Source organism: Nicotiana sylvestris, chromosome 3 (genome assembly GCF_000393655.2).
Source record: "Nicotiana sylvestris chromosome 3, ASM39365v2, whole genome shotgun sequence".
NCBI lineage: Eukaryota > Viridiplantae > Streptophyta > Magnoliopsida > Solanales > Solanaceae > Nicotiana > Nicotiana sylvestris.
Window position 1 is genome coordinate 16170069 of NC_091059.1, and position 14580 is coordinate 16184648.

At 39.4% G+C, this 14580-nt stretch overlaps 1 protein-coding gene across 1 annotated transcript; it reads left to right on the plus strand.

Moving 5' to 3' along the window:
• Positions 1-261: 261 nt before the first annotated feature.
• On the plus strand, positions 262-2751 carry LOC104230608 (O-fucosyltransferase 9). The gene has a single exon (XM_009783462.2). It carries the CDS (start codon positions 787-789, stop codon positions 2482-2484), a length of 1698 nt encoding a protein of 565 aa, XP_009781764.1. The 5' UTR covers positions 262-786; the 3' UTR covers positions 2485-2751.
• The last annotated feature ends 11829 nt before the right edge of the window (positions 2752-14580 follow it).

The window sequence follows — 14580 nt, forward strand, 5'->3', positions numbered from 1 at the left end:
AAAATAGTGACTATTTTTTATTGACTTGGTAAACTCTGGCTATTTTTGAATGACCAGTCCAAAAACTGGCTATACCGTGCTATTTTTACGTAATATTTATGTACTTTAAGCCCATCCAAATGGTGGACCGGCCCGACCCAATTCATCAACTTCAAGGCCCGCATAGACTGGGCCATACTGGATGGGACAGGCCCATAAGTTAGCAATAATTATGAACTATTTCCTTCGTCAGCAGCCGAAAGGCCTATTACATCTTTGAAAGAATTAATCCAAGCCATTGGTCAAGGACTCCTTTCTCTATCTCTCTCTCTCTCCCTTTTTTCAAACTAAGTTATCAAAACTCTCCCACTGTCAGTGTCGGTGAGCCTTTGACAGCCATATATATATAGTTAAAAGTTAGAACTTCCCCACCACCACCACTATCATCATCATCACCACCACCACCACCACCATCAATATTCCACCATTTTTTTAGTGTTCCCAACTGTTTTGCCCTAATACTATTTTTTTCTATCAATACAGTACGAAATAACTCCGTTCAGTAATATTTAGCTTCTGCAATTTCTCTCATCTATTTTAATGAGTTCAAACTACTCTTAAAATTGTGGGTTCAGATCTAATGCGTATTGAGACTTTAGTAGGTTTTACATATTTATATCCATACTAGTGTTGGGCTTCTTTTCCTTCCCCTGTTTTTGAGAGTAACACAAACGGCAACTACCACTGATCTGACGGCTGAGCTCAGGTTATGTGGTTTTGAAGAAATTCCCAATTGCGTCCACAAATATGCACGGCCTAAGCCGGCTAGGGAATGGCGTGTCTCCGCCATCGTCCCCTCGTTTGCGTCATGGGCGGAATAATAAGAACAGTGCTGCCTTTGGAGTTGGAGGTGGAGGAGGTATTTCCCTAAAACTGCAGGAAAAGTTGGGTTTTATGATAGTATCTGCTGTATATAGGCGAAGAGGAGTTTTACTTTTTGCTCCTTTATTGTATATATCTGGAATGTTGTTATATATGGGTACTTTAGGCTTTTTTGATGCATCTGCTGCTACAACTGAGGTGTCTCCACCTGGATCACTTTACCGTAGCCCACAGGTTTTTGATAAGCTCTGGCCTTTCATGGATTCCTACAACAATGGATCCTCCAATTTGTTAACAAATGTGTGGAATCCCAAGTTGCATCAAGTTTGGAAGCCTTGTTCTGTTTCTCAAGAAGGTTTCACTGCTCAGTTGCCAAAGTCGAATGGGTACCTCATAATCGAAGCGAATGGTGGACTGAACCAACAAAGGTTATCGATATGTGATGCTGTAGCAGTTGCAGGATTACTGAATGCTACTCTTGTGATTCCAATTTTTCATTTAAACAGTGTTTGGCGAGATTCTAGCAAGTTTGGCGACATATTTGATGAGGACTTCTTCATATATGCACTAAGAAATCATGTGAAAGTGGTCAGTCAACTCCCTGAAGATGTACTGCTTCAGTTTGATAATAATATAAGTAGCATTGTTAACTTGAGAGTAAAGGCATGGTCTAGTCCAACCTATTATCTTCAAAAGGTCCTGCCTAAGCTGAAGGAGTTGGGGGCTGTTCGCATTGCGCCTTTTTCTAACAGATTGGCCCACTCGGTTCCTCCAAATATACAAGGGCTGCGTTGTTTGTGCAATTTCGAAGCGCTTAGGTTTTCAGAGCCCATACGGATGCTTGCAGCAAAGATGGTTGATCGAATGATAAAAAGGAGCTCGAAAACGAGTGGGAGATATGTTTCGGTGCACCTCCGCTTTGAAGAGGATATGGTTGCATTTTCGTGCTGTATATATGATGGTGGGGAAGAAGAAAAACATGAGATGGATATTGCCCGTGAAAGAAGTTGGAGAGGAAAATTCAGGCGAAGGGGAAGAGTTATAAGGCCAGGTGCAAACCGAATCGATGGGAAGTGCCCGCTAACTCCACTTGAGGTAGGCATGATGCTTAGAGGCATGGGGTTCGACAATAACACCTCACTTTATGTTGCTGCGGGGAAAATTTACAAAGCTGAGAAATATATGACCCCACTCAAACAGATATTCCCGCGTCTGGAATCAAAAGATACATTAACTTCCAGAGAAGAACTTGCTCCATTCGAGGGACACTCATCTAGGTTGGCAGCACTTGATTATACAGTTTGTCTTTATAGTGAAGCCTTTGTCACAACTCAGGGTGGCAACTTTCCGCACTTCTTAGTGGGTCACAGAAGATATCTGAATGAAGGACATGCAAAGACAATCAAACCAGATAAAAGGAAATTGGCTCTTTTGTTTGACAGCCCGAATATCAGATGGAACGACTTCAAACGCCAATTGCAGGACATGCTTCATCATAGTGATTTAAAGGGGGTTGAGTTAAAGAAATCTAGTAGTTCCCTCTACACATTCCCAATGCCAGATTGCATGTGTAAGCAAGCAGATGTTAAGAGTGCAAGTGGTAACAAGACAAGACTGCTATGATACTTTAGGATAGACAAATAGCTATAAAAAAGGTTATATATATATTTGCAAAGAGAATACCCAGTAGCTATAGTAAAGGTTCTATACTTGTAATTTTTGTGCCTTTCAGTAATCCATTCTTTTGGACCTGAGTGTAGTGTCCTATAATTCATTAGATATTTCGGAAGTCTATTGGCTGTGTTGTTTATACTGAAATTCTCAAGTTCATTGTAAACAGATGCAATGCAAGAGGAAATGAAGAGAAAAATCATGTTGTCACTATCAAAATTGATTCTATGATTAAGCCGGTTTTTCAGTCGTCTTTTTGTAATTGTAGGAAAAAGATGTTTGAAAAGGAAGTAGGTGACCATCTTGTTGTTTGCATGCATCAACTCGTAAAATTTGCTTAGCACTTCACATGTTCCTTGAATCTGTATATTCATCACATTCTTGTTTTATCCACAATCATCTCCTTGATTCTCTAAACTTCTTTCTAAGGAGAATAACTAGTTAATATAGCAGATTCTTTTCCTGCAGTACATGTTCTCAGGTTTCACAAATGAAGATGGACACCACACGAGGTTTGAAAGGCAAATTTTAACTGCTCGTTGCTAAATCTGGCCATCAAGATCATTCACTTACATGGACCACTAAGTGCAAGTAAGTTTGTAGTGTCATTGGTACAATATTTGCTCTAGAATGCAAAAGTGCTAGAGATTCGAAGGGAGTGATGTGTCTCGGGATTATGTAGAAATGGCATAGGATTTCCTAAGCTTCCAATCCACTCTGCATGCTGCAGTTGTCTTTTCTTATTGATAAAATCTTTGGCCCCTCTCATTTGTAGTGATTGCAACACACTTATGTGTTGTTACTTTATGTTTGAAGCCGGTTTTTGGCTGATAGACAAGGTTAGAATTGTAGTACGTTGGCTGGAAATGGTTTGAAGATCTCCTTTTGGAACGTCAAATGGAACGGACACTCTCCTCTTAAGAGATCTATTCTGATCTTTACTTATTGGACAGAGATTCTGTTTAACCAAAAATCTGAGTCTTTGGTCAAAGCTAAAAAGAAATTCGGGTTACTGATAATCAGAAGACAAAAATAAAATACTTTTGAGAACGATGGTAAAGAAGCAAATAGATGTGTATTTCAATAAATTCTCAATAGTATTCTGTGTCTCTTAGTCAATTGCTGCGCTTTGACCATTTAACTAATCCACGTGTCATGCCACATCATCTTTTAATATAAACTCAGTTTTTTTTCCAATACAGATAGTCCCCCCACTTTCCATTTTTTTATCAATTAAATAATTGAGAAGTGGATCTTCATGTAAAAGGAATTTTTGCCACAATTAATGCTCATGACAGTACTAACGTCTCATCAGTCTTTTCCATTTAATGTTCTGCCCATGTGTCATTTTCTAATTGATTCCACTATTCATACCCTTTTTCGAGACTTCTTCATTCTCACTATTTACGAAGTGATAGTTGCCTTTATTATAGGTTTTTCATCATTACACTTAAAAAGTTGACGGTTCCCATTTTACACATAACTTTGTCTTCCTTTGTCTTCTTCACAAATCTTCAGCACATACTTCCTTCTTAACAATGTCTTCTTCAAACCCTAACCGTAAAAAAGTTCCAATTCTAGATCAATTCCCCAACGCCCCTGTTAGACACAGAAGAGGCGGAGGAGGTAGGCTTCGAACAGGGTTAGAATCTACGCGTGGCGGCTCCTCTGGTTCTTCTTCAAGGAGTTCTATCCCAAAAGCCCATTCTTTTAAAAGTAGGGAAATTCTTGATCCTTCTCAAGAACCCTCAGTTGATGATATAGTTCCCGGCAATTTGTCTTTTGAAAGTGACAAAACGTCTCTTCAAAAACAAATTAAAAATTTTGAAAGAGCCGATACTTACCCAACAATAGTAACCGAGCTTACAATCCCCACCATAAGAAGAGATTGTAACTGGAAGGATAGTCTCCGAATGTCAATTCCTTCCCCAAATCAAAGAATTTCCTCTTTTAGAAGTGGGTATTCTTCTGTTTACACTTACCCCTTCACTTTAGGTTTCAATCCTCCGATTGACCCAGTTATTCTCGATTTTTGTCGTTTCTTTACAATTTGTTTGGCCCAAATCGGTCCATTGGTGTGGAGAACAGTGGCTTGTTTGAGATATTTATCTTCCAAGGCCAATGTCAATTTCACCTTTTCTCACCTCATTCATCTATACCATCCTAACTTAATACGCCATGGGGTTTTTACCTTAACTGCAAGGAGAAAAAAAGTTTTGGTAAATCCAGAGGATGACAAAGATCGTGGATGGTATATCCGTTACGTTGCTGTCCGTACAGTGGACTTGATTGGCGAAACAAATATTCCCTTCCCTGAGAAGTGGAATTTTGAACGTAGGTTTCCTTTTATTTACCGTACCTACTTTTGAGAATTTCAAAAGAAAGTTGTTTTTAATCTCGTCCCTTCTTGGTTTTTTGTAGCAACCATGGGAGATGTGGAACCTATTCCCAACTTTCGTGGTTGGGTAGACTCACTTTTGAAGATTGCTTCTAGGGAGCAGAGAACTTGGAAGTCAGTTTCTTCCTTACATGGCTGGAAAGTCAAAACACATGGTATCCCCCCTTTTATATGAATTTTGTTTTACATGTTAAGCGCTTTTTCCTCAACTTTAATCATGTATATCCATCCTTTAATCAGGATTTGGCATTAGAGGAATGACGGCTGAAGTAGCTATGGCCATTCACATGTCTGTGAATGCTGCTCTTGATTTGGATAAGGCTCGAGCCTTGCTGCCTAAAAGGAAAGCTACAAAGTAAAGTTCTGAAGAAGAAGAGGAGGGTACCTCCCTAATTACCAGGCCAAGGGTCAGGAGACGAATAATCATTGACGATGAAATTGAAAACACTCCTGCTCGTACCTCCGCCACCGAGCCTGTTTTGATTCAATCTGATGAGAACGCCGAACCAAGAGATAATGATGAGTCAATTCAGCATCTTTTTGATAGTGGTTTCGGGAGTGGCGAGCTCGGCCCTGTTTTTGATGAAGCTCCTCTTTCCTCATTTGTTCCTATTTCCTCCATTCCTCTGCCAGCCGTAAATATTTCTTTACCAGTTTTGACGACTTCAGTTCTTTTGCCAGTTTCTACCGCTCCTATATCCGTTCCCTTGGCTGTTTCTACCGCACCTGCTTCCGCTCCTGTGTTGGTTTCTACATCTTTTCCTTCCATTCCTTCCACTGCTCCTCTTCCCTCTGTTCACCATACAGAGACAGGTTCTAGCAGTGGAAGTATGACTATGAGAAGTGTTACTTTGGAGGTTCCTACCAATTATAGCCTCTTGAGGAAGACCAGCAGAGCCGATGTTTGGCTCGAACCTCTAATTGGAGATATCAAGAAGAAGAAGATGGAGAGCCATAGCTGCTTAACTCTGATGAATGACGTAGTTCATTCTACTTTGAAGGTATTTTTACCAACAAGTTTTTTTTTAATTATCTTCAATCTCTCATTTCCATGACTTACCTCTGTAGGCTAACCTTATTGGCACGGAATTAATGGGAAGAATTTCCCTACTGGAAAGAAAAGCTCGTGAGTCTGAAAAGACTGTCCACGAGGCCGAGGAAATAGCTAGGGGAGCCCAGCTTGAAGCAACCAATTGGAAGGAGCAGTTCGAGAATGCTCAAGGGACCATAGAGGAGTTGCAAGAAGATAAAAATCTCCTGGAGCAGCAAAACCGTGGTTTAACTTCTGAACTGGCAACTGTCAAAGCCTCTTCAAGCCAATTGAAAAGAGACAAAGAGCTTTTGGAATGCTCTTTGTCAGAACAATTATCCAGGGCTAGTGAAGAAGTTAGAGAGCTGAAGGCACTTTTGGCTAGGAAGGAAGAATATGCAGGAGAGTTAGTGCAAAGCTTGACTCAAGCTCAGGCTGACTTACAGACTTCTTCTGACGAGATTCATGCCTTGAAGAGTTCTCATGCTTCTCTTGAAGCTTCCCTTGATTCCCATTTAGCTGAATATCAAATCTTAAAAAACGATCTTGCTATGTGGGAAAAGGAATATGGACTTCTAGAGGAAAATTTTAACATAGAAGTGAGTTGGGCTTTCCTGAAATCTCGTCGTGATGCTTTGACGGAAGCTGCTCAAGAAGGTTTTGACTTGCAGTCTGAACTGGCCAAAGTCATAGATACCATCGAGAAAAGCCAACAGTCTACTGATACTCCTTCTCCTGCACTTGAAGTTCCTGGAACAGAAGAACTTTAAATGAAGAAGTGAATACTGCAGCAATTGGGATTACAATTCCTGCTTCAGCTGAAAATGTTGCAATTCCAGCTTCAGAGGGTGAAACTTCTATGACCCAGTCTGTGGAAGTTGAAGCTTCCGTGACTCTTGTTTCCCTCATTGATCCTAACATTTCAAGCTCTGCTGAAATCGTTCCTGTTGCTGCTTCTTCAGAAGTTGCCACCGTGCCTGTGGCTGAAAGTGAAATAAATATTGCAACTTCTGATGTGCTAACCCCTTCAATTGGATGATGGTTTTATCCCTTAGTTTTTAAGGGATTTTTTGGTGAAAGTCCCCAGTTATCATAATGGGGCACTTGTATAAACTTTTATTGACTAAGTTTCTACTTAGTCTTTTTAATTATATTAAGAAGTTTTGTTAGTACTTCAATGTGTTCTATTCTTGCCTTTTCCTTACTTATTTAGGACTTATAGAATAGTTTAGCATTTTTATCCTTTGAAAATGCTTTATGATTCTTCTCATGACTTATTAACATGAGGCTTATAAAAGAGGGCCCTTTTATTTTATCGACACTTAATGAAGAAGACGTCTCAACTTCATAATGGTGTTATAATACGATGAAAGTAATAGGAAAACACACGTTTTATATGAAACAACTTTGGCAAGTTTTTATTCATAAACTTTTAACAAGTGTTTGACTGTTACATGTATTACAATACATCTACAACTTTCTCGTAACTGTTTTTCTTGTAACAGATTTGTAAATAACATAAAATAAACAAGGTTTTTCTTCATAACCTGTTTCAGTACATAGTCATGACCCTATCTTTACATGTTAAGAAGGGTTTGAGAGGTGACTTTGTTTATGAGTTTGAGAGATGACTCTGTTGTTCTCATGAATGCTGAAGACTTCGTAACTTTTTCTCAACACTTGCTTCTTTGTGGCCGATTTTTGTTCGATACTCGTATCTGTTTCTCTACACATATCTGTGTATAATATGTAGTCCCCCAAGTGTTTGAGCGGTGAAGTATGAAGCCTCGAGCACTTATTTATTTCTTTTACTTTGGCCCTTTTCCTGAAACAGAAAGATATACGGGACTCGACGGTGCGATTATAGATGAAGACTGCCTAACTCGTGTGTATTTCCATCAGATTAATTGTAACCCTGGGCTAGGAATTTAAGAATACTCCATTTTGCCTTGCAGGTTGTGACTCATCATTTGGCACGAGTTAGGATATTTTGCCTAGCATCTAAAATCGTTAGTAAAATATTAATAAACCAAGAGAGAAATTTTAACATGATGATACCTGACCGTAGGTACTTTCTTAAAAGTAATATCTTTTTAAGTGGACAACATTCCAATGTGAGGGTAAAACTTTACCATCCATTGTTTCCAACTAGTATGCTCATTTTCCCGCAATGCCACGGACTTTGTATGGTCCTTCCCATGTTGGACTTAGCTTTCCTGAGTTAGCAGCTTTTGCAGATTGGAACACCTTTTTAAGCACGAAGTCCCCAATTTTGAAAAATCTGAGGCGTGCTTTCCTATTGTAATATCGTTCTATTACTTGCTTTTGTGCTGCCATCCTTATCAAAGCAGCTTCTCTTCTTCCTTCAAGTAAATCTAGGCTAACCCGCATCTCTTCATTATTAGATTCCTCCGTTGCCTGATCGTATCGTGTGCTTGGCTCACCTATTTCAACTGGAATTAAGGCTTCCGTACCATAAACCATCGAAAATGGTGTTTCTCCAGTGCCTGTTTTGGTCGTTGTACGATAAGCCCATAGTACTCCAGGTAACACCTCAGGCCAATTACCTTTTGAATCTTGTAACCTCTTTTTCAAGTTATTGATAATAACTTTGTTAGTTGATTCTGCTTGTCCATTCCCCACTGGATGATATGGCGTAGACGTTATTCTTTTGATCTGCCAACTTCGAAGAAATTCTGTAACTTGTGCTCCAATGAATTGTGGTCCATTGTCACACACGATCTCCTTTGGTACTCCAAAGCGGCATATTATATTTCGCCATATGAAGTCTTTAACTTCTTTTTCTCGTACCTGTTTAAATGCCCCTGCTTCTACCCATTTAGTGAAATAATCTGTAAGTACAAGTAGAAATTTTACCTGACCTTTTGCTTGTGGAAGTGGACCTACGATATCCATTCCCCATTTCATAAAGGGCCAAGGGGCTAAAACAGGATGTAGTAACTCAGCTGGTCTGTGCATATTATTGTCGTACCTTTGACATTTATCACATTTGGACACGAAACTGGTTGCCTCTTCTTCCATCTTAGGCCAATAATATCCTGTGCGAATTAACGTTCTTACCAGTGACCGTCCTCCTGCGTGATTCCCACAATGTCCTTCATGTACTTCTCTCATGACATATTCGGTTTGAGAGGGACCGAGACACCTTGCTAGTGGTCCGCCGAACATCTTTCGATAAAGATTACCTTGATATAAACAATATCGTGCAGCTTTTTTGCGAAGCGCGTAAGCCTTTCCTTTGTCATTAGGCACGGTTCCGTGCTGTAAAAAGGCAACAATTTCATTTCTCCAATCCCATGTTAGATGATTAAAATTTACCTCGTTTTTATCAGGTTCAAGAACGGAATGAAATAGATGTATGACTGAAGCATCTGTATTGTTTGCCACGTCTGCTGCGGATGCAAGGTTTGCTAAAGCATCTGCCTCTACATTCTCATCTCTTGGGATCTGCACTACTTTCCAAGTTTGGAATTGCTTTATTAACTCCCATACCTTTGCGAGGTATTCTTGCATTCGTAACTCTCTGGCTGTATAAGTCCCCAGCATCTGATTAACCACGAGTTGAGAATCACTCTTGATTATAATCTGTGTTATGCCGAGTTCTCGTGCCAATTCTAAACCTGCAATTACAGCCTCATACTCTGCTTCATTGTTAGTTATAGAATGACATTTTATAGCCTGTCTAATGGTCTCACCCACAGGTGGTACGAGGACTATTCCTAAGCCTGCCCCTTTTACATTAGATGAACCGTCAGTGTATAAAACCCAAGTCCCCGGGTTCGCACCATTAAAAACTAATAATTCTTTTTCTGCTTCTAAATGCATCCCCTGGCTAAAATCAGCCACGAAATCAGCTAGTACTTGAGACTTTATAGCGGTCCTGGGTTGATAAATAACTTCATACTCACTTAGTTCTATAGCCCATTTTGCTAATCTTCCTGAAAGTTCGTGTTTATGCAAAATATTTCGAAGTGGAAAAGCAGTAACTACTACAATGGGATGACATTGAAAATAAGGTCTTAACTTTCTAGATGCCATGATCAAAGCTAATGCTAATTTTTCTAGCTGTGGGTATCGTGTCTCAGCTTCCAATAAGGACTTACTTACATAATAAATAGGAGATTGTTTACCTTGGTCCTCGCGGACTAAAACAGCACTTACTGCGACTTCAGATACGGCCAGATAAATGAGAAGTTTTTCCCCCACCTTCGGTTTTGCCAACAACGGTGGTTTTGACAAATAAGCTTTCAAATTTCTAAGAGCTTGTTGACAATCTTCATTCCATTCAAAATGATCTTGCTTTTTAAGTGCAGAGAAAAACTTAAAACACCTTTCCGAGGATTTGGAAATAAATCTCCCCAAAGCTGCAATTCTTCCCGTTAATCTTTGTACTTCCTTTTTATTAGTAAGTATATCCGGGATTTCTTCTATTGCTTTGATCTGAGAAGGATTCACTTCAATACCACGATTAGAAACAAGAAAACCCAAAAACTTACCTGATGCAACACCAAATGCACATTTTTCTGGGTTGAGTTTCATATTAAATTTTCGCAAAATTTCAAAAGTAACAGATAGATGAGAAATATGGTCATGAGATTGCTGGGTTTTGACGAGCATATCGTCTATATATACCTCCATTGTTTTCCCTAAATGTTCTTGGAACATTTTGGTGACCAACCTTTGATAGGTTGCCCCAGCATTTTTGAGGCCAAAGGGCATTACTTTATAACAGTAAGTCCCCCTGTCTGTGATGAAAGAAGTTTTTTCTTCATCACCAGGATCCATTTTAATTTGATTATATCCTGAGTATGCATCTAAAAAACTTAAAAGTTCATGACCTGCGGTTGCATCAATTAGTTGGTCTATATGCGGTAAGGGAAAGGAATCTTTTGGACAGGCTTTATTTAAATCGGTATAATCTACACAAACACGCCACTTACCATTTTTCTTGGGTACGACTACCGTATTAGCTAACCAAGTAGCATATTTTACCTCACGGATTGATCCGATTTTTAATAATTTTTGGACTTCCTCCTGAATCACCTGGTTCTTGAAAGCACCTTGTTTCCGTTTCTTTTGCTTTATTGGTGTGAAAGAAGGGTCCTCATTGAGTTTGTGAGTCACCACATTTGGTGGAATCCCTGTCATGTCAGCGTGGGACCAAGCAAAGCAGTCTAAGTTAGCTTTTAAAAATTCGATTATCATACCTCGCATGTTCGTGCTTAAATTGGCCCCGACATAAACCTTCCGTTCAGGCCATTGATCAAATAACATCACTGCCTCAAGCTCTTCAATTGTCGTTTTGATGCTTTCATTTTCTTCAGGTTCTTGAATTGTGTCAGGTCTTGAGTCCAAATCCGTCTTTTCCTGTTCAGTTGAAGTTTGATCTTTTTTACCTTCAACTGTTTCCTGTAATTGCTACTTTTCTTTATTCTCGGCGCTCGTACTTGTTACAGCGTTGACAATTTTATCCATCTGCTGATCCCCACGAATTTGGCAAATTCCCTATGATGATGGGAATTTAATAACCTGATGTAGAGTTGATGGGACAGCGTCCATATCGTGTATCCATGGTCTCCCCATGATCATATTGTAGGCCATTTCCATATCAACTACCTGAAATTTAGTTTCCTTCACAACACCCATAGCAAAAGTTGTTAGAAATACCTCACCTTTTGTTACTACACTTGAATTGTCAAAGCCTGACAAGGTGTGCGCCTTGGGTATCATTTTGTCTTCAGCTTGCATTTCTCGTAGTACCCTTAGTAATATAATATTTACAGAACTCCCTGGATCAATCAAAACTCGTTTTACATTAGTATCATGTACAAGTAAAGATATTACCAGTGCGTCATTATGTGGAGTTGTCACTCCTTCGGTATCTGTGTCATCGAACGAAATACTTTCATTTTCAAGGACCTGCCGCACCCGTTTCCCGTGTGTAATTGTTACTTTAGAAACCTTGTTGGAGGCTGTATAGGTTACACCGTGAATGTCCTCTCCCCCGCTTATGACGTTCACTGTCCTCTTGGGTGAAAGAGGTTGTGGTGGCTCTTGTCTGTTTTTCATATAAGCTTGTTTTCCTTTCTCACTAAATAACTCAGTGAGGTACCCTTGCTTCAATAAGTGATCCACTTCACTCTGCAGGAATCTGCATTCTGAAGTTTTGTGCCCGTGATCGTTGTGAAATTCGCACCAATGATCCGGATTGCGTCTACTTGGATTTGACAACATCTCTTTTGGCCACCGTACCTTATCTCCCATGCTTCTTAAAACAGCTACGAGCTCGGAGGTAGAGACATTAAAATTATATCCACCGAATCGTGCCTTTAAACTACTGTCATCATCTCGTGATTCTTGTCTGTTCCGATCATTCCTGAACTTTGAAGAAGAGCCAGAATCCCGATTCCTTGATTTTTGATCATATTGCTGGCTATCTTGTTTCGACCGTGGGTCCTTTCCTGCGGGTCCCATATATGGATCGTACCTGTTTTTACCTGATCTTTTTTCGGTTTCTGACCTTCGGGTACCGCCCCTTTCTTCATGATGGAGCTTAGGTACGGTATCTTCTTCGATTCGCAGCTTCGTGCTATACCTGTTGTAAACATCATTCCATGTGGTTGCAGGAAATTCTCGAAGACTTTCTTTGAGTCGTCTCGTGGCTTCAGAACTTTTGTCATTTAAATTACTTGCAAAAGCTATAGCAGCCCAATTGTCAGGCACACGAGGTAGAGTCATTCTTTCACGCTGGAATCTATCAACGAAGTTTCTAAGCAACTCCGAATCCCCTTGTTTGATTTTGAAAATATCTTCCATCCTTTTCTCAACCTTTTGTGCTCCCGAATGTGCTTTAATAAAAGAATCTGCAAGCTCAGCAAAAGAATTAATAGAATTTTCAGATAAAAGAGAATACCAGGTTAATGCACCCTTGGTGAGTGTTTCTCCAAATTTCTTGACCAATACTGATTCAATTTCTTGTTTGGTCAAGTCGTTGCCTTTTACGCCGGTTGTAAATGCAGTCACGTGGTCACGTGGGTCTGTAGTACCATCATATTTCGGGATGTCAGGCATTTTGAACTTTTTCGGAATTGGAAGGGGAGCAGCACTAGGCTTCCATGGTTGTTGTGAGTATTTGTCCATGTCTACTCCTTTTATTACAGGTGGAACTCCAGGGATTTGTTCAATACGCTCATTTTGTTCCTTAAGCTGTTTCTGCAAGGTTAGTACTAAATTTTGCAAATACGAATTATTTAAATTACCTGGTCCCCCTTCTTGTGGTTCACTGGGGGTTGCTCCGTTTCCAGAATTATCAAGACCAGAACGGGGGTTCTCCAATGTATTATTATTAGGAGTTGGTGTAGGTGGCGCAGCAGGCAATCGACTAACAAGTGCCTGAAGAGCTTTGCCGACCTGTGCATCAATTAGCTTTTGCAAAGCTTCAGTTGTAACTCCTTCAAAATGTTCAGATTGCTCTTGTTGATCAGCACGGGATTCAGTAACAGGAGTGCCTTCACGAGATTGACGTGGTGAATTTAGAGGAGAGGGAACCACGTTATCTTGATTTTGATGTATTTGATTCTCATGGTTTCCCAATGTGTTATTACTATTGTTGTCGGCGTTGTTGTTTGACATGGTGACGACAATAGATAAGATATAGCTTAAAAGGAAAGATTATCAGATTCCCGGTAACGGAACCAATTTGTTTAACCAAAAATCTGAGTCTTTGGTCAAAGCTAAAAAGAAATTCGGGTTACTGATAATCAGGAGACAAAAATAAAATACTTTTGAGAACGATGGTAAAGAAGCAAATAGATGTGTATTTCAATAAATTCTCAATAGTATTCCGTGTCCTTACAAATGATGATACTTCTTCCTTTTATAGATAATTCTAGGTAAAGGAATGAAGCCTCAGCTTTAATGATATAATCATGAGTAATAAATGATATTCTAAGTCTAAAATTTTGACAGAGTAGATCTTATACTGGCTGGAGCATAGGTTATAATTTAAAAGGAACTTAAACGATTGATAATTGGACAGAATGCTAGAATAGTTTACTTTCATTGGAGCCCCACTGGAACTAACTCTGAAGCTGAAAGTGGTATGGAGAATGCTAGCTTAATATATTTGACTTCTGATGAACTGTGTTAAGTCAAAAGATCAGAATTCAGTCGTTAATTGTAATGCGATTTTTGTGCATAGCTACTATATCGTTGTCCGTGTACACTCTAAAATTTTGCTGGATTGTTGTTATTGTTGCTACTATATCGTTGTATTGTAGAGAAAAGCTACGTGCAACTGGCTCTTATGGCCTGTCTCTTTTTCGGACCATATGCATAAGCTTAGTGCACATGACTGCTTTATTTTTCAAATGTAATTACTAACGAATTCATAACATCCGTCACATGTAATTGTCATTTTCTGACCTTTTATTATGACATTTAGGTTCAGTGAAGGGATGGATGACAATCATTGCACATGGTATCTGCTGAACTTCTTTCCTTGAATAAATTATTTACTTATCAATTACAAATATTATTTTAGTTATATGGCCAGTTTCACAAAAGGTTGCTAAAATATAACATGCGTAATCGGTAAATA